This window comes from Pangasianodon hypophthalmus, chromosome 8 (assembly GCF_027358585.1).
Source record: "Pangasianodon hypophthalmus isolate fPanHyp1 chromosome 8, fPanHyp1.pri, whole genome shotgun sequence".
NCBI classification, from domain to species: Eukaryota; Metazoa; Chordata; class Actinopteri; order Siluriformes; family Pangasiidae; genus Pangasianodon; species Pangasianodon hypophthalmus.
The window spans coordinates 12379013-12405101 of record NC_069717.1 but is presented as its reverse complement, the minus strand read 5'-3'; the positions used below and the strand labels follow the sequence as shown (position 1 = coordinate 12405101).

General features: G+C 38.7%; 2 protein-coding genes across 3 annotated transcripts; both read left to right on the top strand.

Moving 5' to 3' along the window:
• The first annotated feature begins 480 nt into the window (after positions 1 to 480).
• Positions 481 to 5202, top strand: LOC117597871 (matrix metalloproteinase-9-like). The gene is made up of 13 exons (XM_053236130.1): positions 481 to 615; positions 864 to 1102; positions 1383 to 1531; positions 1779 to 1907; positions 2142 to 2315; positions 2404 to 2577; positions 2748 to 2921; positions 3024 to 3179; positions 3322 to 3538; positions 3825 to 3964; positions 4061 to 4211; positions 4342 to 4445; positions 4608 to 5202. Exons 1-13 carry the CDS (start codon positions 481 to 483, stop codon positions 4712 to 4714), a joined length of 2049 nt encoding a protein of 682 aa, XP_053092105.1. The 3' UTR covers positions 4715 to 5202.
• A 2291-nt stretch (positions 5203 to 7493) lies between these two features.
• On the top strand, positions 7494 to 26023 carry LOC113533848 (zinc finger protein 335). Of its 2 annotated transcripts, none has more exons than XM_026926249.3 (28): positions 7494 to 7812; positions 9549 to 9747; positions 9893 to 10163; positions 10316 to 10393; positions 10730 to 11398; positions 11839 to 11979; positions 12077 to 12241; positions 12604 to 12865; positions 13013 to 13190; positions 13544 to 13656; positions 13899 to 13917; positions 14057 to 14194; positions 14654 to 14730; positions 14831 to 14991; positions 16166 to 16383; positions 17257 to 17356; positions 17458 to 17546; positions 17682 to 17962; positions 18139 to 18277; positions 19330 to 19536; positions 19647 to 19789; positions 20356 to 20495; positions 20600 to 20700; positions 20807 to 20893; positions 23141 to 23224; positions 23442 to 23507; positions 23636 to 23741; positions 25447 to 26023. In XM_026926249.3, the coding sequence occupies exons 2-28, from the start codon at positions 9556 to 9558 to the stop codon at positions 25569 to 25571; spliced, it is 4350 nt and encodes a 1449-aa protein (XP_026782050.3). In that variant the 5' UTR covers positions 7494 to 7812; positions 9549 to 9555; the 3' UTR covers positions 25572 to 26023. The 2 variants fall into 2 exon arrangements, with proteins under 2 accessions (XP_026782050.3, XP_026782060.3); XM_026926259.3 differs by having other exon boundaries at positions 14078 to 14194; positions 25447 to 26022.
• The last annotated feature ends 66 nt before the right edge of the window (positions 26024 to 26089 follow it).

Below are 26089 nucleotides of genomic sequence, written 5' to 3'. Positions count from 1 at the left end.
TTTTAGAAAACCGCCTCAAACTGTTCATTACTTTTGTTATGCTGGTTCACTTAACACCAAATTTCATCATTCATCTGTTCTCTAAAATAATTAAAATTTAAATTATCATACTAATAAGAATTTGCTTAGATAATAAATATGGAGTTAGTTTCATTAAAATAATAATTAGTATACATAAATGTTCAATAATGATTAAAAAAATGTATTCTATTCTATTCTATTTTTGTAGTTCAGCATCTTTCATGGAAAGGACAAAAAAAACCCTACACACTCTGTTGTGGGTGTATGCCGGATAAAGGGGATGAGGTAGAGTAATTTACGTCTCATCAGAGCTATAAATACTGGTTGCAGAACTTCAAGGCTAGACAGAATAAGATCAGTTTGAAAAAAAATAAGGAAGACTCGACTTCTCTGGAGACTTTGATAGACTTTCAGCCAGCTGTGCTTTATTTTACAAATCAGTGGCTGAAAGCTCTCACTATGAGAACAAGTATCTTGGCGTTTATGGTTCTTGGGGCCTGCACTTTAAGTGCATGGTGCCACCCAATTAAATCCACCTTTTTGACCTTCCCCGGAGATCTAATCAAAAACATGACAGACATAGAGCTGGCTGAAGTGAGTATTGCTTGTCTTCCTTCATTTTTTGCAGATTCACACAAATGTATGCAGAACATTGCTAAACATGTTCTGGTAAATAAATTATTTAATTCTAACAGAAGGATACTTTACCATTTAATCATTCATGCAGTACTTACACAATATGTATGTGGTCAAATAACACCACTAAATATATTACAGAGGAAATTACACATGTATGCAAGTAAGCTTGCCTGATTGCCTTTTTCTGTTTTGTTTGTCTGCAGAGCTACCTGAATCGCTTTGGTTATATGGAGGTTCTGGATAAGAGTGGACGGCAGGCAGCAGTGTCTACCTCCAAAGCCCTGAGGAGGCTGCAGAATCAGCTGGGTCTGGAGGAGACAGGCAAGCTGGATCAACCGACAATCGATGCCATGAAGCAGCCACGCTGTGGTGTGCCAGACGTCCGCAACTACCGGACATTTGAAGGAGACCTGAAGTGGGATCACACTGACGTTACATACAGGTAACCATTTTAGTGTTTAACATGTTAGCTTTTTATAAAATTAAGTCTTTTCATGTGCTTTTGCAAACAGCCATACTTTCCCAATGATTCATGGAAATCAATAGATTAGAAATTTAATTAGAAATCCAATTGGATCATTATTTAAGGAAAGAGTCTGAGGGAAGATGTGAGTTGTGACGGAAGTGAGGAAAGAATACCCAGCACCAGACAATACAGCTTCGGGATTAGGTCAAATGTTACTGATTGTAATACTAATTACCCTCTATTATATTTTCTGTAGGATTTTGAACTACTCACCAGACTTAGACGCCTCTATTACTGACGATGCCTTTGCCCGAGCCTTCAAAGTGTGGAGTGATGTCACACCCCTGACTTTCACACGTCTCTACGATGGCATTGCTGACATCATGATCTCATTTGGAAAAAAGAGTGAGTTTTTAATCATAGGATGAGGCTTTCTGCCAGTTACCCAAGAATAAAGCATAAATCTAGTTAAATCAGTTCTCTTTAAGCAGTGTCCTATCACTGGGGATTTTACAATTTGGTAGATTAAGGAACAGATTCTTTTTAGTTATTTATGTTTCATTACTTTTACAAATTGGCTGTTTATGCAGTTGTGTGATACAAATACAAAACAAAAGGGGGAAATGGTTTAAACAGGATATGTATATTGCAGATCATGGAGATCTTTACCCATTTGATGGGAAAGACGGCCTGTTAGCGCATGCTTATCCTCCAGGTGAAGGGGTGCAGGGAGACGCTCACTTTGATGATGATGAATACTGGACCCTTGGCAATGAACCAGGTAAGGGTCTTGTATTTGAAAAAATATATCAAATTTGATCAATTTATCAATCATAAAAATATTTGTCAAATAGTGGTGATGCTGCACTAATGCTCGAAAATAGAACTATAGTTCCCTCTAGAGGTCTGATTGTATACTTACTGAGGATACTCATGCAAACATGCAGGTCTTCCTTCAAGGTGTGAGCTGATTATCACAGTTTCATGTAAGCATGAATGTATCTTTTTCCTTCAGCAATCAAGACCTACTATGGCAATGCAGAAGGCGCTATGTGTCATTTCCCTTTCTGGTTTGAGGGGAAATCGTATTCCACTTGCACCACTGAAGGTCGTGAAGATGGTCTGCCATGGTGTGCCACGACTGCTGACTATGGCAAAGATGGGAAATATGGTTTCTGCCCTAGCGAGCGTAAGTTCTCCATTATCTATGGCAAGACCTGGGCATTATTTCAGTGTATGTGAGATGATAAAGTAACTGGGCTTGTCTCTCTTCACAGTTCTGTTCACATATGACGGGAATGGTGATAGTGCACCTTGTGTCTTTCCGTTCGTGTTTGAGCAGAAAACATACACCAGTTGCACCACTGACGGACGTGATGATGGGTATCGCTGGTGCGCTACTACAGCCAACTTTGACCAGGACAAAAAATATGGGTTCTGTCCTAACCGAGGTGAGAGCCTTCAATTTACCATTTGGTTTAATCACATCAAAAAACCTAGCTATTATGTGTTAGCATTTTTAAAACCAGGTATTAGGTCAAAATTACACAAAGGAAGTGCTACAACATACAGCTGATGTTCATTAGCCAATGAAATTATGTGTATAAATTTTGGCCAACAGATACTGCTGTGATTGGTGGAAACTCCGAGGGGGAGCCGTGTCAGTTTCCTTTCAGCTTCCAGGGGAAAACCTATACTTCCTGCACGAGTGAAGGCCGCAGTGATGGAAAACTGTGGTGTGCCACAACCAGCGACTATGACAGGGACAATAAATGGGGATTTTGCCCAGATCAGGGTAATTTTCTTCACCTTTAGCATTTATCAGTGTAGCTAATAATAATATAAATATATGCAAAAATCAAGGATTGCTATGAACCCATATTTCTGCTTGTCACAGGATACAGTCTGTTCCTGGTGGCAGCCCATGAGTTTGGACATGCTCTTGGTCTGGACCATTCCAACATTAAGGATGCTCTGATGTACCCTATGTACAAATATATAGCAGACTTCTCTCTGAATCAGGATGACATCGAGGGCATCCAGTATCTCTATGGTATGCAGATCAACATAGATATTATATATTCACCCATTTTTAGAACCCTGACCTAACAAAAAGGCATGTTGGTCACAGCTATTATGATAAACAAAAAATTGATGGTACTTAATAATGTATTCACATGTTTTACCTTATTCAGGACCCAAAAAAGGCCCAAACCCTACTCCACCCAAGCCGTCAACCACTACATCTTCCCCAGTTTCTACTCCCAAACCCACTAAAAAAACTCCATCCCCAACCTCCACCACAACTCCATCTGTGTATACGCCTGTGGACCCCTCAGTAGATCCTTGCAAAGTGGACAAATTTGATGTGATCACAGAGATCCAAGGGGAGCTTCATTTCTTCAAAGATGGGTAAGAACTGGTAGCCTGCATGCAACAGTACTATCGAGGAACTACATACACTTGTATATATAGTGAATATTTATGATCAAATACTCCCAATAAGTAACCACAAGAACACCTGATCAGTCCACATTGTGAGTCTTTGTGGTCTGGTTGGGGTGCTTGAAGACTAGAGGAGGTACAGCTTCAAGTAATAAAATAATTATGAGTATAGCAAGACTCGAAAGTTTAGTCATATATAATTAATCAGTGATCTCTCAGAAAATTAAAGGAAGTAATCTTTCATTCCGATTAGGTACTACTGGAAGTCCTCAAATCGCGGTAACAGGGAACACAAAGGCCCCTTCCTGGTCTCTGAGAGATGGCCTTCCCTGCCAGCTAAGCTCGACACAGCTTTTGAGGACCCTCTTACTAAGAAGATGTACTTCTTTGCAGGTAAGAGTCAGGTAGCTTGTTATAATGAATCATTTCTTACATAGGTTATATAATTACTGATTATTTAATTTATCAGAGATTCTCAATCTATTTCAGACACTAGCTTCTGGGTGTTCACTGGACGGGAAGTCCAGGGACCTCGCAGAATCGAGAAACTTGGCTTGTCTGCCAGCCTGAAGAAGGTTGAAGGAGCATTGCAGAGAAGAAAAGACAAGGTGCTGCTTTTTAGTGGAGAAGATTACTGGAGGTGAATATAAGTCTATCTAAAGCTTTCTGATGCCCTTACTTCAAAGACTTGCTTATCTTTTGTATAGTCAATAAGAGATAGAACTAATTTCCAATTATTTTTTGCTTTTGGCCCTCATTCATTTTCTTAGGCTGGATATGAAGACTCAGCAGATAGATAAAGGATACCCTCGCCACATTGACGTGACCTTCGGTGGGGTTCCACTGGATGCTCACGATGTGTTCCTCTATAACGGTAAGTCACTTTTCTCGGCAATCAAATAGCAGGTATGCATTTGCAAAAATATCTGGATATCAGATTTCAATTAGATTTTAATTTGTTCCAGTACAGTTTTTAGAGATCATACTCAGGGGTCATGAATTAAACAAAATACCACTATTTATTATTTCATTGCAGGACACTATTACTTCTGTCGAGACATCTACTACTGGAGAATGACCAGCACGCGACAGGTTGATAGAGTTGGATATGTCTATGAACTCCTGAATTGTCCCAACTTCTAAATCTGATTTCATCAGACTGAAGTATTATAAGGAAAGCACATCTTACTGAAATGCAAATCCCAGATATGTGTTTTCAAAAAGAAAGTACAGTATTAGTGAAAGAATAATAATGGACAAATATTTTTGTGTGTTATATTAAGAAATCTTTGCCTGGAGCAAATGATAAATTCAGTTAAGAATACATTGGTTAATTTGTTTTAATATATAGTTTATCTTCTCTATCTTCTCTGTTCTTTGTGTTAAACCCTAAGTTTGCACATTAAGTAAAATGTATTTTAAGAATCTATATATGATGTTCTCTAAAGATTTTAAAGATTTTCTCTAAAGATTTTCTCTTTAGTACTAATGTTTTTGCGACCATAAATGTCAGCAAGAATTTTCACTTAATTTGTTTTTTTTTTCCATTTTCCCAACTAAATTGATTTTTTGTAGTATTTTAAATGACAAATAATAAAACATTGTTTAAAAATCTAGATCCCATATTCAGTATATGATTACAGTAAGCACAGACATCCATATGACAGATCCAGATTCACATGGTCACAAGCACAGTTGGTAAGATGAGGACAAGCGGACGGACTGGAGGAGACAAAGCAAGAATGTGAGGTCCGCTTATATGCTAATGACATAGCTCAGAATATTCATCAATAATCATCTGAAACTGTTTAGGTCTATACAAATATAATCAAGAATGCTTAAATCAAAGTGGCATATAAATTTTACAATGGACATGAAACCACAGACTACTACTTTACTACTGCTACTTTTCTTGATTTCTGAAAAGATTAAAGAATTTGGGAGTACTGAATATCACAAACAAGGTTTGAAAGCTCATGGCTATGGTTGGAGGCAGAGTTAGAATTTAAACCAATCATATTAGCAACATCTCTGCATTGCAATGCCCAGAAAGTCTAAATAAATGAGAAAGTCTATGTTCTTTTTCTTTTCATTCTTTACCAAAGTTCCCAGTTTTCCCATAGACTTACATTTAACTGTTACATTCTTGGTGCTACCAGTTACAGTACTCAGAATACACAACACATTGAACCTTGAGGCAGGTGAGCTGCAACAGCAGAAGACCACATCTGGTTTCACTCCTGTCAGTCAAGAGCAAGAGTGGAAGAGCTGTAGTGGGCACAGACCCACTGAAACTGGACAACTGAAGACTGGAAAAAGACCTGGTGGTGTTCAATCTTTAACCGAGATCACATTTTTTCCGCATTCTGGTGTTTAATGTGAGCTCCTGACTGGTATATGCATGATTTTTTTGCAGTGCAATTGTGCTGCTGTCACATGATCGGCTGATTGGATAATTACATGAATAAGTAGGTGTACAAGTGTTCCTAATAAATTGTCTGCTGAGTGTATATTCTGATCACATGCCACTTTCATTGCACACGTGGATTTCATTCAACAAATTACATGACATATTAATTCTCCTACTAACTTAAGAGCAATTTAGAATTTGAAACGTAAACAAATGTGATATTCTCTATTACAGTGGTCCTCAAAGTGGGGTCTGTGAAGTCAGGGGGTCTATAATTCTTAAACATAGTTACAGCAGTGGAAACCCACCATGATCAAAGTTATTATAATATTATTGAGTTCCTGTAGATATTACAGCTATTTGACTGGTTCATGGAATTAAATGGGTTTAATCCAAACCACACTAACTCAAAAACAAGTAGGCCTGTACTCTCAGAACTAAAGGTACCAAACTGTACGTTTACTTGTCACTTGGGTGGTACTCTACCCTGAACAGCTGTATCACTGCCTGGTTTGGAAATTGCACCGTCTCGGATCGCAAGACCCTGCAGTGGCTAGTGAGGACAGCTGAGAAGATCATCTGGGTCTCTCTTCACTCACATTGACACCACACACTGCATCCACAAAGCCACCAGCATTGTGGATGACCCCACACACCCCTCACACAAACTCTTCACCCTCCTGCCATCTGGCAAAAGGTACCGAAGCATTCGGGCCCTCACGACCAGACTGTGCAACAGTTTCTTCCTCCAAGCCATCAGACTCCTCAATACTCAGAGACTGGACTGACAACAAACACGTGCATGCACACACACATACTCGTCTGAACACCATTCCACTCCCTTTGCATTTTTTTTGCGCATTTCTGCTGCTACTGTATTTATAAAAATTGTATTTAATTTTTTGTCACTCCTATACTCTCTACCTGGCTTCTACACCAATAACCGCTATGCCCATATATGGTATAAGCTTATCTGCTGAATGTCATAGTATGTTATGTTTACACTCACAGCATTTTACTATATTGTTATTCTTTTGCACTACCTGTTATATCTGACACTTTCATACTAAAACTGTGTACTGGTCAGTAATGCACTCTCTTACTGTGCCTATTGTCCTGTTTTAGTAGATAGTAGACTTTTGCACATGCACTTTCTGTAGTAATGTGTAGTCTCATGTAGTTCTGTGTTGTTTTATGTAGCACCATGGTCCTGGAGGAACATTGTCTCATTTCACTGTGTACTGTATTAGCTCTATATTGTTGAAATGACAATAAAACCACTTGCCTTAACTCAAGGGTACCTCTTTTGTACCTTCAGTATGTGTCTTAACACCTTTAAAGCTCCATGGGTCTAACAAATAGACAAAATATTATTGTACATATTTATGTTAATGAAATAAATCTGTACTGGGGGTTCTTTATCGTTAAACGGGACCGTTACAAAAGGTTTGAGAAGCCCTGCTGTGTTACAGTAAGAAAAGTTAGCGACCATTTTGAAATCTTGCAATAAGCTACTTCTAACACTCATATTAACCTACAAAAAACTGACCTATGAAAAAATAGACATACTTTTAATGCGCTATTATACTATATGTTTGGGCAAACTGAGTCTAAATTATATATTCCTGGCACAAAAACCTGCTTAATTTTTAATACGAAGACACAGTGAGGAGCTGTGCTCTCTGAGATAAACAGGATCCGGTCAGCTGCAACAGGAAGCCAGGAAACACTGATGGCGCCCGACTAGAAAGCAGTAGCGAGCATCGCTTACAAACGCCTGTTTATTTAAGAGCATCAAGGACAAGGAACACAAACCAGAAGCTCATTCGCGGTAAGAAAAATGTCTGGAGTCTAAACTTTGTCACCATGTTTACGCTTCATTTTTTTATTCAGGGGGAAATTTCGGACGGTCTGTGTCGCATGTAGGCCCTCGAGGTCCCTGAGCAGTTTCTCACATTGCCTGAGTGGAAAAGAACGAGGCTGTAAAATGGCGTCGTGCTGCAGGCAGGACGGAGGGCAGCTTTCTCTCATTTAAACCACTACGGGTTAGCAAGTGGTCGCAGTTTGGCGTGTGTTGTACGCGGATGCAGTTTGAATAAAGCATTTTTCATAACTCATACCTGGAATTACGGGTTTTTGTCTTCCGCGTTTAGGAATGTCAAACACAAATATGGCCTTCTTGTTGTCCTTGAATATTGAGTCGTGTTAGCTAACCAAAAAAGCTCTGTCTCGTGTTTGTGTCTCTAACGCGAAGTTTGTGAGCAGGATAACATGTGAAGCTAATTAATGACACAACTGTGTGATAATGTGTTTTCTACATACAAGCTAAAGTAAACAGTTCATTTCAGTGGCTGTGGTGGCTAATGATAGCCTTGCAGTTAGCATTACAGTTGGGAACAGTAGTATTTCATAATATCACTATGTGACAGGGTTAGCGTTGTGTTCATGATGTGAATCACTGATACGGTCCTCTGGACTCCATTAAACCATTCAGTGCAGATTTATTTCAAAGACAAATAAACTGACCTATGAGTTGTTAGTTGTTTTAGTAGTTGATTTGAACTTTGTTGCTTGTGGCTGAGTTTCTGAGGCGATGAGGAGGGAAAGTGGGAGTGTGTTTCCCTCACATGTCCCAATCAGCTCAACAAATCATCCCTAAAGGATGTTTCATTCCTAAGGATACAGAATATCCTTGAACGAATGAACGGATTGAGGTTTTCGACATGATTTTCTCATCCTGAGCCTTATTTGAGTATTGAAGCTGCTGAGAAATACTGGCTATTCAAATCAACATCTGTGTATGCTTTAACTCTAGTTCTTAACATAAAGTACATCTAATATCCCCACTCAGGTATCCCTTGTAAAAATACCCCTTGTAAAAAAAAAAACAAAAAGTAATATCCATTTTAATTTACTTTGGATTAATGGATTAAAACAGAAATTTAGAATTAAATAATGCTAAGTCACAATATTACATAAGGTTAGTTAACTAATTTGTTCAATTTTTTTTTTCTTCTGTGTACAAACATTGCAGTAAAACTTTCTCCCCGTGTCATGGTGGGATTCCTCTGGGTTCTCTGGTTTCCTCCCATCTCTCAAAAAACATGACAGTAGGCAGACTGCTTTGAATTGTTCGTAGGTGTGAATGTGTGTCTGCACGGTGCCCTCCAACTGATTTGGCGTCCCAATCCAGGGTGTACTGCCGGCTCGTGAAGGTGGCACTGAAGATAACCCTGACCAGGATCAAGCGATTACTAAAGAAAAATAAACAAATCATATTAATTTTTTTACCATTCTCCTAAAAAATATGTTTTCCCCTTGAGTGTATAAATGTAACTACTGGTCACCAACCCCTCTGTAGTTTAAACCCACCATCTACCCTGAATTTTATTTTCAACTTTTTCACCACTGAGGATAACACATAGCAGGGAACAGATGAATCAGGCAGCATATGGTTATATAATCCAAGCATTGCTCACAAGTACAGAGTATAACCATAAACATGAAGGTACTTAACTGCACTTGCCAAAGTCAGACACTGTTCAACTACGTAAATTTTTCCTCCAGAGCTGAGATGGATTCAGAGGACATGGAGGTGGAGAGCAGCAGCGATGTGGGGCATTCAGGGATGGAGGAGCCATCCGAGAGCGGCATGGCAATGGAGTCATCAGAAGCCATGTCTGCAGACAGCAGTGACGCGGCCACACTGCCAGCCCTCGCTCCTGAGTCTGACTGCCATGTTGGACAGAGCTCTGAGGGACTTGTGGTAGGAAAAATTGTCAGTTTAATAGAAAATAGTTAGTTAGAAATAGTTAGAAAACTAGTTAATAAGGTCTATTGGTTACTTACATAAAGACTTCCTTTGTTCTAAGCTTGTGCTTCTCATGCTCACTGGCCTGTTGTTGTCATAGGTCTTTATCCCAGAGACAAGCTCCAGTACAGACGTGCGTGGTGTCCATCTCCCAGACTCCTCCTCTGTTGCTCAGTCCACCAGCGTCTCCAGCGTGTCCACAGTCACCCAGTCAGTATTGGTGTCTGAGTCACCGCAGGTCCTCGTGCACTCCAGTGCTGTATCTGAAGGAGGGATGATGGTGTCTGACTCAACAGCCTCTACCTCTTCAGACCTGGGCTCTGCCATTGACAAAATAATTGAGTCTACCATTGGGCCTGATATAATGAATGGTGGGAAAATAGTTATCTTTCATATTATGTTAATTCTGGACTAGATTAGAACATGAAAGTTTTCTGTGCAATAAAATCAAAGTTTTTTTTGGCAAATATGTTCTCCAAGTTTACAATATTATTCTATGTTTTAATATTTTCCTGTTCTACAGGATGTATTGCAGTAACAAGCGCAGAAGATGACAGTGCAGAGACCACTCAGTATCTGATCCTGCAAGGACCTGATGATGGTGAGCATGTAAACAATTCTTATGATAATAAGGCTGTGTTTGGCATTATCTGTTTTTTGTTTGTTGCCTTAACTCTTGAGGTGTGAATACCACAGTCTTCCCTGAATAAATATCTCTCTAAAACGTTTTGGGCCATTTGTTCAGTTTTCTAACTGTAAGGTACATGATTAAGAGAGTTTAGCGCTTCTAATTAACCCTCATATTGTGAGACTGATTACATATTACTACTGGTTTGCTAACTAATGGATTGTTAAGTAGTTATTGGCCCAAGGCATCTCTTGATTTTATAACAAAATGTTTATCAAAATAGGTTTTATAATCTTTTTCTGTCTGTAGGAGCTCCCATGGTGGCGCAGATGTCTTCCTCGGCACTATGTAGCCGCCTCACTATTGACGCCTTATCAGATGGTCCAACCTCCACCTGCTTAGATCAGGCCGACCTATCAGAGAGCCTACAGCCCGACCAGCCGGGCCATTCAGACTACAGTGAGCATGAGGACGGTAGCAGCAGCAGCAGCAGCATTAGTCGGCCTGATCCAGATCAGACGGGCGATCCTGGTCAGTCCCAGTTTGAAGACTATGGTGTAGATGAATCAGAGGAACCCCTGAGAGGCTATGTGGCCGAGTGCAGCGGCGCAGTTGAATGTAGCGACAGCAGCAGCGTGGATGATGGCACCGTGCGGCACTCGTTGGCTGACACAGCTGGCTCACATCTCCAAGATCAGATGGAATGCAGCGAAAGCCAAGCCGGGCCATACATCAGCAGCAGTGGTACTTACTCCACCCTTCCAGACCCTGAGGCAGCACCCAGGGAAGATGATGGAGTTGTGGTGGAGTCCGGAGTGGCAGCAGGGCCAGGGGACAGGGCTCCCGACCTGGCTGAGCTCGAAGAAATGATGGAGGTGGTCATTGTGCAACAGTTCAAGTGCAAGATGTGTCCATATAAGAGTGTTTCTAAAGACACCCTGATCAATCACATGAGAGACAAGCACTTCAAACCTGCAGGTGAAGAGAACTGAACATTTCTTGCTGCATTTTTCAGTTCTCTTTTAAGGTCTTTTTGGGAAAACTGGAGATTCCTTAAAGGAAAGGCAGTGTTTTTCAAAAAAAATCTCTATCTGGTAACTCCGTAATGTATGACAAATTTCTACATGTTTGCCTGTATTGAGAAAAAAATGGAAAAAGTGTACTTTTATATATGTACAAATGGAACGTAAAGCATGATTTAGAACTGGTAACAGAATTTTAAGATGTATACCACACCTGTCTGTACTGGAGCCCGTCTCTGAGATAAAGACCTATGACAGCAACAGGCCAGTGAGCACGAGAAACACATGCTTAGAACAAAGGAAGTCTTTATGTTAGTTGAAAATACTCTTGGTTGGAGTACTCTCTTAAGAGTTAAAAAAATGACTTTGTAATCATCTGTAATGTTTGTCACTAAGGTGATCCTCCTAAAAAGCGAGGACGTGGAAGACCAAGAAAATCTGAAACACTGGCACAACTGGGGGCACCGACGAAGAAAGACCTACCAGAGGAAGAGGAAGATGACATCATAGACGCTGGTGCCATTGATGATCCTGAAGGTGGGTGTTGTTTTTCTTATTGATTTTGTATGTGTACAGAGCACTATATTTGGTTGATCGTATTTATCCTTACTAATGTATTTCTTTCATTTTTCAGAGGACAGTGACTATAATCCAGCAGATGAACAGCTGAGAGCCAGACTACCTACACACCGACCAGCTCCTGCCTCCTGCTCTTCATCTTTCTCCTCTAACTCACTGAAGCGACCTCGCAGGATGGTGGGCCCGCCCCGTAAATTTCTCTATCCCCAAAGTTACACAGGTCAGTGAGTAACAAAACAACAATATTACAAAATGAGGATTGTGTGCTCCTCAATATCACATGTATTATTTATAAGAGGTAATACCTTGCAAGTGCTGTTTATGTTGGTTGTTCTTTGTATGACAACAACAACAACAACCATGTACTACTAAGTTAATTATATCTTGAGTTTTCCTCACTATGGCCATGAGTCACCATAGCAAAAGAGTTAGTAACCTAATTATTTAACTCAAGTTACAAAATAGTTTTTCTCTCAAGGTACAGAGGATGGAGAGCATTGACTCAACTTTAATTTGTACTCCTTGGTAACGCATCTTTTGTGAATGTGTCTTTGTAGTGTAATAAATGTTTCTGCTTTACAGCAACAGCAGTGTCAGTGTCTCAGGCTAGCACTGCTGTGGACTCCCAGGCTCCTGAAGAGGCCAGTTCCTCTGGGCTGGAGAATGGAGCTGCCTCAATATCTATTGGCTGTGCTGTGGAGCAAGGTGTCAGCCAATCAGATTCAGAGAACAAAGACCCCTCATCAAACAATGGCCCTGATGACGAGGAGTTTTTCCCACGGAAGCGCGGACGACCATCAAGGCGTTTTCTTCGCAAAAAATATAAAAAATATATCAACAGAAAGTAAGTTCCCTCGTATGTACCTTTCATTCATCATAAACTAGGTGTGACCAGTGCATATACATTTCATCCATCAGCCAGAACATGGACATATTCCATCAAAAGTGACAGACTTTTATTTATGTGTGCTCATCATTTTTGTATGTGAAGCAAGTACTACAAATCCCTCAAGCCTCTGTTGAGACCTCATAACTGCTGGATCTGTGGGTCACGCTTTCTGTCTCAAGAGGACCTCCGATTTCACGTGGATTCTCATGAAGGCAACGATCCAGAACGCTTCAAGTGTCAGCAGTGCAGTTACCGCTGTAAACGTTGGTCTTCACTTAAGGTAGGTTGGTTAAAACGTTTGTTCTTCTATCACAGAGAGATCAGCTACTCTGTTTAGCCTTGGAAAAATTAACTCTCAGTAGACTTTTGTGTTTTCCGAAGAGGTGTACTGCGATGGTGTTTAAACACTATACGGTATGTATTCTAGCTTTTCCAAAAGTCAAAATTGCATGTGGTCATCTGACAGAGATGTCTGAAGAAATATTTCTAATCTTTTGTGCAGAGTTTTTGAAATTTAGCCAACATAAAGAGCTAAAGCTTAGTTATTTCATACTTCTTTGGTACAGGAATGTGCAGAGTTCCACTCTTCAGTGCAATGCAATGCAATTAAAACCATCCTTTCATGTGTTGTAGGAGCATATGTTCAACCACCAAGGTACTAAACCATTTAAGTGTGACGTCTGTGACTATTCAAGTGTCTACAAGAAGGACGTTGTCCGACATTCTGCAGTTCACAACAAAGAGAAGTAAGGTTTTCCATGGTGCAACGCTGAAGTGTTGTCTAAAATAATTTTAAAATACAGCCTTGAAACACTCTGCAGATGTGGTTTATGAAGTATAATTGACAGCTGAGTTAACCGTAGTTAACTATTAGTTATTAACATAGTTTACTAGTTATTATTATTATTATTATCATTATTATTATTATTATTATTATTGTTGAAATAAGATTCTTCTATATAATCTTTGTCTTTTTTTCTCACCTCAGGAGTAAGAAGACAGGCCTGGTAAGAGTTACTGTTTTCTGGGTTAATATTTAAAACACAGTGTCAGATTTTAAATTCTGTTTTTACTTTAGTTCCAAGTGTGACATCATCTCAGTTTACATACAGTTGAAGTCACTATCAGCTTTTAATATGATGGCAGTCTTTTGATGGCTCTCCCCAGACTCCAAAGGTGTCTGAGTTCCCGTGCCCAATCTGCCATCGTGTTTACCCCATGCAGAAACGCCTCACGCAGCACATGAAGACACACAGCTCAGAGAAACCGCACATGTGTGATAAGGTACGAGCATAAGTCAAATGTATGGCATTTAAATAGTATCTTTAAGAGAGCAAAAGGACGGGTGACCTTTGTGCACATAACAGTATGAGTGAACATGCAGATTCCATGTGTGAGATCACTTCAGTTTGGAGAGAACTAAGACGTGCATACCTCGTTTCCCTTTGTTCCCCAGGGTGTAAACTTTGCTTATGGGTCAAATTGAGAATTTGGGGCTTCTCAGAAGAGATTTTTGGGAATAAAACTCCTGAGTCTTATAATACCACTCCTATGATTGGTCACCCTGATACCCGTTACCAGTGTCTCTGTGTTTCATAAGTGTTTTTCTTTCTTTCTTTCTTTTAAAGCAAGTTACCATGAAAATGAGTCAAATTTTCACTCTTATAAACTGACATGTTATAAAACTGTGTTTGGAATTGGCAGTTTCTAACAGGAATTATTTTTATTCTGTCCACTTTGCAGTGTGGAAAGTCTTTCAAGAAACGATACACTTTCAAAATGCATCTGCTCACACATATACAAAACTGTGGAAACAGCTTGTAAGTTGCCATTCATGTGTTTATCTCCACTTCTAATTTTTCATACTTCAAATTCCAGTCAAGCTTTTCACAATATAAAGTAATATTTTCTTTCAATCAGGTTTAAATGTGAGTTCTGTGAGGTGACGTGTAATGATAAGAAGCAACTTCTAAACCACCAACTGTCGCACACCAATGACAAGCCTTTCAAATGTGACTACTGCAAGTACTCCACAAGCAAAGAGGACTTCCTGGTGTCTCACATTGCTATCAAACACACTGGTAAGTGAGGGTCTGCAGTGAGTAAAGTATGTCACATAGATGGTGATTAGTTTATATAGCTATGCACTTAATCCTCAAATTAATTTTGTACTCTTACAAGACTGAAGCTTAATATTGTTTAAAATCTTTTTCAGGATGCATCCATTTGCACTGCATTCAAAATATATGCCATATCTGAATGTAATTTACTCTACTTTAAGTCACTTTATTGCCAGTTATTGCTGCAAAAAGCCCTGACATAAAACTGAGATGTATCCTACTTATTAAAATAAGGAAAAAAATATGTTGACACTGAATATTGATTTGAATTAATTTTATAACTGGGTACAAGCTTCTGCTAATAAAAATCAATCATAATTCATAGCAAAGTAGAGACATGCATACCAACTTTCCGATAAGAATTCTCTGGTAATTAATCAGTATATGTTTTTTTCCGCTTTTGTTTTTGTGGTAGTCATAACATTATTGCTGCATTCGACTTAACTCTGAAATGGGAACATTGAACTCTTTTTTTTTTTTTTTTTTTTTTTTTTTTTTACATTTTTTTAGCTTGACAAATGTGAGCTACAAGTCGGGGAAAAAGCATGGAGGCTGTCTGGAAGTGTGTGTTTTGTTTACAACAAGCTAGCCAGCTAACATGAGTGATCACACGTTTATGATGTATTTACATTTACATGGTTACTGTTGTAGAGTTGTAAATACTTCTATAAACTCCTTTAATGTAGACAAGTTATATTTCACGGTGTGAGCAGACATGATGACTTGATGTCATATGCTGAACTCATGGTTGAGGAGACCTTCTGGACTTCCTGAGCAGGAATTTCAAGTTGAGAGGGCATTTTCTTTGTTTTATAATAGTCTGAGGTCAGAAATTCTAAGTTACATGTTTAGTCGAATGCAGCATATGTTACAAGATGTCACCACTTCGCCTGCTAGATAATGTCAGCACTAATAGTCTGCAGCCAAGAAAATGCATATTCAATAAGTCAAAAAAAAAATTACATTTGCACAATGTTCTGCTTATCCCAATCATGGTTGATGAACTAAGACGTCAGTCCCCAGTGTTCAGTTCTTTCGTTTGGCACTATTGCCGCGAAGGTAGCATGGCTATCAAGTAATGGAAGTGGTTTCTGTCACAATCTAATGACACAGCTGGTTTCTGTGTGTTCCTCAGGAGAGAAACCGTTCTGCTGTGACATGTGCCACTTCATGACCAAGCACAAGAAGAACCTCCGGCTGCACGTGCAGTGCCGTCACCCTGAGGCCTTCGAAAAGTGGTGTGAGGCTAATCCTGAGGAGCCAGTGAGGAGGCGCAGGAAGCCCTTCTTCACCCTGCAGCAGATAGAGGCACTCAAACAACAGCATGACAGCCAGACACTAGGGAGCACCATCGTGAGTCCTCAAATAAACTCTGACTGAGTGGTTAAAGTAGAGTAACAGAGTCTGCTGTTGCTCACTTACCCACTTACTGGTGACATTAAGCTCTTTTCATGTCATCAGTTGTGTATTACATAACAAAATAATCAAGCCAGGGTGTAGCACAGTGTAGCTGATTATTTTCCAATAAGAGCAGGTCCTGAAGCATTCCTCTTATACCACAGCAATTTGCCAATACTAACAATAAAAAAAGTCATACTTTTTATCCATTTATTGTTACATTAATATTGTGGCACATCCACGAAACAAGTTAGTTCCTGTTTTCACTTGCATTTATAGCAGTGCCAGTCTTTCTTTTTTGTTCTCTCTTGAAGGTAATAAGACAAAAATGCAGCTTGTCGTATTACCAAAAAAATCATGAATAATTTCCCGTGTACGAAAACTGAAAGGAACAGCTTTACCTCTGAGTGTTACAAAGTACTAGAGAGACACTGGAGACTCCATCTAAAATGCTTAATAAACATCTTCTCTCAGAAAATTCACCATCTCAACAATAACACACGTTTTTAACATCTATTTATGTGAGCTTCTGTCATACAAGTCCCTATGCACATTGTTACTATAAAAATTATATTTGAACAGGTATTTGTAGGAGTGCATTAATATAAACTTGTGATTTGCCTTGCAGCCGACAGTACTGTCAGAGCTAATTTTATAGAAAATTAATCAACAGCTTCTGACAAATCGAGAATTCAGTAGTGTTGTGCTCTAATAATAAATATTAATGGAGTAAAATGTTGTGTTAGATTTTTGGTACTTAGGTTTTGAAATTGCATGTTAAAGATTTAGGAGAAGTATTCACCATACATCCTGATTATTCTTCCTCAGGTAACCGTGGATCCTTTAACCCTTCAAACCATGGAGCCAATGGGGAATGCATCTGTATCCCAGGATGCACTGGGAAACACCACCATCATCTACGAGCAAGGTCTGGATAACATCTGGTGTTACCCAAATTACCTTACTCAATACTATAAACATATCGTATCTGTATTGATAAGGAATTTTCATTTATTTTAATCATTGTAGGCCAGTCATCAGAGCTGTCTGCCCAGAATGCACTGGACCTGCTCCTGAACATGAGCAATGCACGAGAGTTAGTTGGAAATTCACTTCAGGTACTGCAGGTTGCCTATTTATTTAAAATATGTAATGAGCAATTACATGTTCAGAATCCTGGAGAGATCCAAATGGGCTTTCACACCATCCGTTGCAGTAACTCTGTATGTCATGTTTAACAATGCTCTTTTCAGGTAGCTGTGCTGAAATCAGACGGCAAGACACTGGAGGCGGGTTCTTGGGTCGCAGCAGAGTCAGCAGGTCAAGACTCATCCCTGCAGCCACAGAACGTCGTGACCTATCACGTGTCAGAAAATGGGGAGACCCTCGTGCAGGAGGCGCTGACTCAGGAGGAAGCAGCAGAAAGCGAACAGGAGTTTGCACAGATTGCCATCAGTGCTTACGAGACCGCCAGAGAGTTTAGCGTGGTGGAGCAGGCTGCTGAGGAGATTCACAGCACTGCCACAGCTTATAGGTATTAATGATTAGCACTACCAACAACAACTGCACTGCTGTTAGAAGTATATGGAAGTGATAGCGTGGAATATTTTCACATACTAGGAAAATGCCCCTGTATACTTCACTTTTTATAGGCCAGGTCTTTGTGACATTTGATAATTTCTAAACGTGTGTGTGTATGTGTGGCCACAGTGTGGAGGAGAGCTCAACCGATCATCAGACAGTGGAGGTAACCAGTGAGTCAGTGTCTCTTCCTACACCATTGAAAGAACACAAAGACAAGTTCTACCTGAGCTCAAGTTTGACTGATGGCGTGCTTCAGCAGGTGGAGGTGAGCATTACACCTTGAATGTTTTAAATAACCTTAAATAAAGGTTATTCTGCAAGTCTTATTTGAGAAGCAAATCCATACAATATAGCAGTATACTGTATACTGATAGTGTGTTTATCATATACAAAATGTCTTATTAAGTTGCTGGGTCATCACAAACTGTCTGAACAGCTTCAGTGTGCCTTGACGTAGATTATATAAATCTTAAGGCTTGAACACCATTCTTCCAAAAAAAAAAAAAAAAAAAACAATATTTAATTGGTGTTTTGATGATGGTGGTGGAGAGTGTCGTCTAATATGTCGGCACAAAATCTCGCATGTGTTCAATTGGACTGAGTTCTGATGACTGTGAAGGGCGTAGCATATGATTTACATCATTTTCATACTCGTCAAACTATTCAGTGAGCCGTCATGCCCTGCGAATGAGTTAATTGTCATCCTGATAGAGAACACTCCCATCAGGCTAGAAATTCATCGTAGGATAAACTCAGTCAGAACTACTTTGTATTGATTTGCAGCAACCCAAACAATGTCAGCAACATGCCTCCCACAGCATAACAAAGCCTGGAGTTTTTTTTTTATTATTATTATAATTGAAGACATTTCTGCAATGTACTATATTTGTCATGATATGTATCATGATGTAATACTACTGTTTGCTGGTAGATGCAAGATGTAGTTGCTAATTAACTGCAAGCAATCAGCAGTATGACATTTTAGAAAAAACTAACTTCAGTGACCCTCTAATTGCTACAAAAATTAACTATTTAGCATTGTAAAGGAGGAAAAATATAATTATATAAATATAAACTATAACATTTTACCATTTTAAAGATTCAGTATGACATTTTAACAACAATTCAGCTGCTTTATTAAAAGCATTTATTATTATATTATATGTTATTAAAAGACATCATAATACCAATGGTATCTTTTGAAAAGTGTATTGACATTGAGTTACTTTTTTAAAGCATGTCACTAGAATAAGAATATTTAGTGTTGAGTCTGTGCTGTTTGTGCTCTAGACTTACATGTGCAATTCTCTTTCATAGCTGAGTAGTGAAGCCCCAGGCTCTCCAGCTCAGAGCTCATCTTCCCAGCCCCAGCAGCTCAACACCAAACGCTTCTGCTGTCGGGTCTGCATGGAGACTTTTCACGGACGCTCCGACATGGAGAACCACAAGAGGGCGCACCTGGACCCCAACACGTTCAAATGTCCTGACTGTGAATTCACTGCTACATCGTGGCCAGAGGTTAAGGTAGACAATGCTCTTATAAAACCAGTAATGTTCCAGTTTAAGTTTAGAGGTTCAGAAACAGACTTGATCCTTTATTACAACCAACATGATGCATTAATTATTCTCTCTAGACTCACATGGCTATGCATGCCTACCTGCGGCCTCACAAATGCCCAAACTGCAGCTTTGCCTCCAAAAACAAGAAGGACCTGCGGCGCCATATGATGACGCACACCAATGAGAAGCCTTTCTCGTGTGAAGTCTGTGGACAGAGGTGAGAAACAGGACTTTACAGTGACACAGATATTTTGATTGAGTAGGTTTCCTTTGGGTTCTCTGGTTTCTTCCCACCTACCAAACCATGCCAGTAGGTGGATTAGTTACTTTAAATTGACCCTAGGTGTAAAGGAGTGTGTTAATGTGTGTGTACATGGTGACCTACGATAGACAGGTGTCCCATCTGGATCGTATTCCCGTCTCACGCCCAGTGTTCCCAGAATAGGCTCTCGATCCACCATGACAGGATAAAGTGATTACTGAAGATGAATGAAAGAATAAATGAATAATGACTAAGGCTTCATGCTGTAAAGTTTTCCTCTATGCACTAAGAGCAAGGCTGATGCATAGACAGCTCCTGTTTTATTATGTATTTATGTTCCCAACTCCACAATGATGATGGATAAGTTTTGGACTTGAAGGCTAGGCAGTTTGTCTGCTCAAGACCATAGCTGTACCTTACATCCTTATATACCTTATACTCTATAAGCAACTGCAAATGCTGAAAATTCACAAGCGTAGAATATTTGTTTCAACCCCCTCAAATGTGTGTGTTTGGCTCAGGTTTAACCGGAATGGCCATCTGAAGTTCCACATGGAGAGGCTGCACACGCAGGACCCTCCACCTCGCAAGCCCAGATCCAGCAGCTCCCAACAGACCATTATAGTGAACAGTGATGAGGAGGCCTTGGCTACACTGCAGAGTGAGTAAACCTAACACATCTCATGAGTCTGATTTCATTATTTTTGTCTTAGCGTTTTGTTTAAACCTGTCTGTCCATTCATTTTGTGTGTTTGTGTGTGACAGCATTGCAGGCAGGCCAGACTGTGATTAGTCCAGAGCAGCTGCAGCAGGCTTTAGGACAGGATCACATAATAGTGGCCCAGGAACAACCTCTTTCTGACCAGGTACAGCCCTAGTTCTATTACTGTTACAGTGATGGTGCTCATTTCTGTAAAAAAGATCATTCATTATTCAGAATTATTTATTATTAATAAATGAATTCCTTGTCAGGAGGATGCTGCATACATTCAGCAGATAACTACAGTAGATGGCCAGACAGTGCAACACTTAATGACAGCGGATAATCAGGTGACAGAGGTGATTGTTCTCTTCTTATCATGTATAGAAGCCGTCTATGATGTCTCTTGTACCTTGGGGATGGCTACCAGACCCCATAAAAAAGAACAGCCAAAATTATTGTTTTAGGTCTTTTACACGCTAATGAAAAAGGAAGTGAGACAAATGAAAAAGGAAGCAAAACAAATGAAAAAGCCAGCTCTTTGCTCTAAAATGTTGGTTGAGAGACAAGAATAATATTTTTACTGCAGAGGTATATTATATCCAAGTCACCATAGATCACTGATTTTATCAGAGGAATCTGAGAAGTTATTAAGTAAATTATGACTTGAAAATAGAGGGATAAACGGTCAGTAATTCAAACAACATAGACTGTTTCTCCCGTATTTCTTTCCTATTCCCGTACTCCTTGTTTAAAAGTCAATTCAACATGGATTAAAAACTTTCAGGAAATTCATAAGTGAAACACTGCAAAAAAATAACCATCTAAATATAAGAAACAAACGCATGATTTAAGAAGATTCAAACTAGAAACAAGTCAAATTATCTGCCAGTGCAGTAAGATAATTACACTTGGTAAGATTTCTTGAAATAAGAAAACATATACACTTATTCCAAGCCGTATATTTAGTCTAATTAATTTAGTTTAATTTTTAATTAATTTTTAAACAGTGTGCTTATCTTAATTTGTGTGAAAATATCTTAAAACTAGAGCTACTAAACAAGATAATTCCTCTTAATTTAAGAATTGTCATCATTATATATTCTGACTTAAAATGAGACAAAGCATTTAAACTTAAAACAAGACTATTAAAATCAAGGTCACGCATACATATTGTCAACAATTATTTATTCAAATGAAGACTCTTTCAGTTTCAAAAACAGTGTGTATGTATTGACAAATTATAATCTGGAATATGTCATTGCACTTAAAACTGGAAATTAAAAACCATACTGTATAATTGGAAAGAGTGTGGTGACATTAATACTGCAGAGTCTTATAATTTGTTGTTAGGTTGTAAATAAATGTGTTGATGTTGACATAAAACAAGCATTGGGAATAAATAATACTAATGAACAAGTCCTAAGTGTGATTATTGAGCACTTTTTACTGGGCAACCTTAATACCAGTTATTACAGCTAAAACAAAGTCTTAAAAGATACAAGGCTGGCCTCAAATGATGCCTGTGATGGTAAATAAGCTTAATTTGCAGGTAAAATAACTAACTTTAAGCTTTGCTAACTAAGTAAGAAAAAAAGATAAATAATCTTAAAACAATCATAATAATCTTATACGATCTGCTCTTGCATAGTATTTTATTCTTAAACTAAGATCAATAAGATTTTATGGCTAGAAATAAGGTTGTACGTCTTGACTAGATGAGGAGTTTTTGCAGTGAAGAAAAGCTGTCATTGTTGAATGTCTGATAGAGATCAAGAGAAAATCTTGATTAAATTGACTAAAAATTCTTTTAGATAGATGACCTCACCAGTGAGCAAAATGTTATTTTATTTTTTTATGATTGAAGCCTGGCTTGATTTAAATAGAGATGTTTCCTTTATATGATTATACACTGAGGTTAAAAAAAAAATCAAGGGTTTAACTGCTTTTTCTGCCTACTGTTTTATATGCAAAATATATATCTTGAATTTCCTCATTTTTTTCTTTTTCCCTTCCACCACACACACTTGTCTCCAGACTAATAAGTTAGATCGTGTCAGTGATATCTGTCTCTCTGTACTGATCACCTACCAGCATATTTTTTTCATTATTTCTCTGTTTCTTTTTCACATATTAATCATAATTATCTTATTCAGATAATGAAATATCACAATGTTAGTCTAGCACTACACACTTGGTCACTATAACTATTTTATTTATTTATTTATTTTCCATGGAGGCAGATTTCTTAGCATGAGGATTATTTTTAAAAAGAGGAAATTGTCATTATTGGAAATGAAGCAAAAAAAGAGAGAAGCTGACTGGAAAATCTGAAAACAAAAAACGAAGTTAGAAATCTTAGTGTTATCTTTGAGTCGATGACATCACTAAAATGCTTTTTCCTTTCAAGAAATGGAGCACTTCAAAGCTTCTTCTTATTATTATTGTTATTATTATTACTACTACTACTGCTGATTATTATTATTATTATTATTATTTAGTATGCCCTTTATATTGCTGCAGAATCTAAGCTGAGCCTTTCTACTTCATGTGTCTCAATGGCTGCTTTTTGGAAGTAATGATATTCCCTTCTTTCTGTCCTTCAGGTCCAATACATCATCTCGCAGGACAGTGTTCAGCACTTGATCCCGCAGGAATATGTCGTTGTATCCAATGGCAACCACATTCAGGTCAGCATGCTCTTTAATATAAGTCTTGATTCAACCATTCCTTCAGGTGTGCTCCTGAAATAGCAAAGTTTAAATACTGTACTGACATCAATTAATGAAATGTAAAAAAAAATAAAAAAGATGTTAGAAATGCAAGTTTTCAAATATGGTTGCAAAAAAGGTAAAGGTTATTTCAGAGAAAGCTACCTGTTTAAATAATATCTACTTTGTTCCTCAGATGGAGGATGGCCAGATTGCTCATATCCAGTATGAGCATGACGGGACACTCCTACAAGAACAGCAGGTGTGGAATAGAAACAACACTGGCACACTTTTGTTATTGAATTTATAGTAAATTTAAATTTAGGGTAAGTTTACTGTTAGTGCATGTTCACCTCACGTGCTGTCCTGTGAATATGCGTATGTGTGCAGATTGCTGTGACTCACAATGGACAAATCCAGTACTTCCCTATCAGCACTGAGCAACAGATAGTGAGCCCTGAGGATCTGGAAGCCGCTGCCCACTCCGCTGTCACCGGTATGACCTTTTCCACCTGCTTTCGTTGTTTGAGTAAAATCTTTACAAATCATTGGGGTAGATCCTTTTGGCAGGATGATTCCACTTCACTAACAAGCAGCCCAAGTGGGTAAATCTTCTAATGTGTATGTGGGCGAAAGCAGAATGTTTTGCCAGTGAAAAAACTGATAGAGAATTTTGAGAATCAGGGGTTGTCAAACAATTCGTACCCATGGACCTCCTATAACTGTAAAATACAGTCGTTTGCATAAGTATTTGGACGGTGACACAATTTTCATAATTCACCACAATGGATTTGAAATGAAGCAATCAAGATGTGATTGAAGTGTAGAATTTCAGCTTTAATTCAAGGGGTTTAACAAAAATATTGCATTAACTGTTTAGGAATTACAGCCAGTTTTTCCATAGTCCCTCCATTTTCACAGGCTTGAAAGTAATCAGGCAAATGACTGATAAACAATTTCATGGTCTGTTTCCTTGTTATTTCGTGACAAATTAAGGAGATAAAAATCTGGAGTTGATTCTAAGTGTTGAATTTGCATTTAGTAGCTGTTCATGGGAACTCTCTCACTATGTGGTCCAAAAAAGGTGTCGGTGCAAGTGAAAGAGGCCATCATTAGGCTGAAAAAACAAAACAGACCTATCAGAGAGATAGTAGAAACTTTAAGGAGTGGCTATGTCAACAATTTGGTACGTTCTTAAAAAGAAAGAATGCGCTGGTGGGCTTAGCAACACCAAAAGTCCTGGAAGACCACGGAAGACAACTAAAGTGGATGATCACAGAATTCTTTCCCTGTTGAAGAAAAACCCCTTCACAAAATCTAGCCAAGTCAAGAAGACTCTCGTTGAGATAGGCTTATCATTGTCAAAGTCTACAATCAAGAGATCATGAATGTAAATACAGAGGGTTTACCTCAAGAGGGTTTACTCAAGCAAACCACTATTAACAATCATGAACAGAAAGGCAAGATTAGACTTTGATGAAACCAAGATTAATTTGTACCAGAATGATGGGAAGAGAAGAGTATGGAGAAAGAAAGGAAGGGCTCATGATCCAAAGCATACCAGATGATGTGTCAAACATGTGGAGGCAATGTTATGGCGTGGGCATGTATGGCTGCCAATGGAACTGGGTCACTGATGTTTATTGATGATGTGAGTGCTGATAGAAGTAGCAGGATGAATTCTGAAGTGTATAGAGCTATACTTTCTGCTCAGATTCTGCCGTCAAATGCTGCAAAACTGATAGGATGGCACCTTCAAGTACAGATGGATAATGACACAAAACATACCAGAAAAAAGCAACCCAAAAGCTTAAGGCAAAGAAATGCAATGTTCTTAAATGGCCGAGTCAGTCACCTGACCTCAACCCAACTGAGCATGCTTTTCACTTACTGAAGACAAAACTGAAGGCAGAAAGACCCACAAACAAGCAGCAACTGAAGCCAGCTGCAGTAACGGCCTGGCAAAACATCTAAAGGGAAGAAACTCAGCATTTAGTGATGTCCATGGGTTCTAGTCTTCAGGCAGTCATTGACTGGAAAGGATTTGTATCCAAGTATTAAAATAATCCTTATATTTATAATTATGTTAATTTGTGGAATTGCATGGAAGTAGTTTTCTAAAACAGATTTCAATACAAAAATGGTGAAGCACCATAACAGGCACATTGCTGATGTAAATAAGAGTGGCTTTCTGTTTCTAGCTGTAGCTGATGCAGCCATGGCCCAAGCTCAAACGGTCTACACCACAGAGGCCACACCTGAACAGCTGGAGCAGATGCAGCAGCAAGGCATCCAATACGATGTCATCACATTTGCAGGGGAATAAGGACACTCACAGGTTGCATGGCCTGTTGTTGCCATGGAGCATGAAGGTCAAGAGGCCACAGGAACAACTCACTGTTACTATCCATAATGGAAAAGCAACGTGATATTTTTTGTTTCTTTTTGTATATTATGTAAAGGGCAATTATAGAAAGAGTGGAGAAGTACAATAGTGGAACATAAAAGCAAATCATGACTTGTAATTATTTAAAATGATTTATCTTGCTGTGCCTCCACTATTCTGCTTTGTAAAAAAAAAAAAGCATATAAAATTCTGTATTTAATTAAATTTAAATGATTGCTTGGTTTTAGGGAATAAGAGAGCAAAATGACTACTGGGGTTACTACGTACATACTTTGAAAGTCTGGTCTAGTTCTATGGTCTTTATTTTGTCATGTTTCCCTGAAACAGTGTTCTAAAATAGTAGTGTTCATTTCCTTTTTAACTCATGGTTTTTTTTTTTTTTTTGGCATTAATAAAGCTAATACCACATAAATCTCAGTTACTTTACCTACATGGAA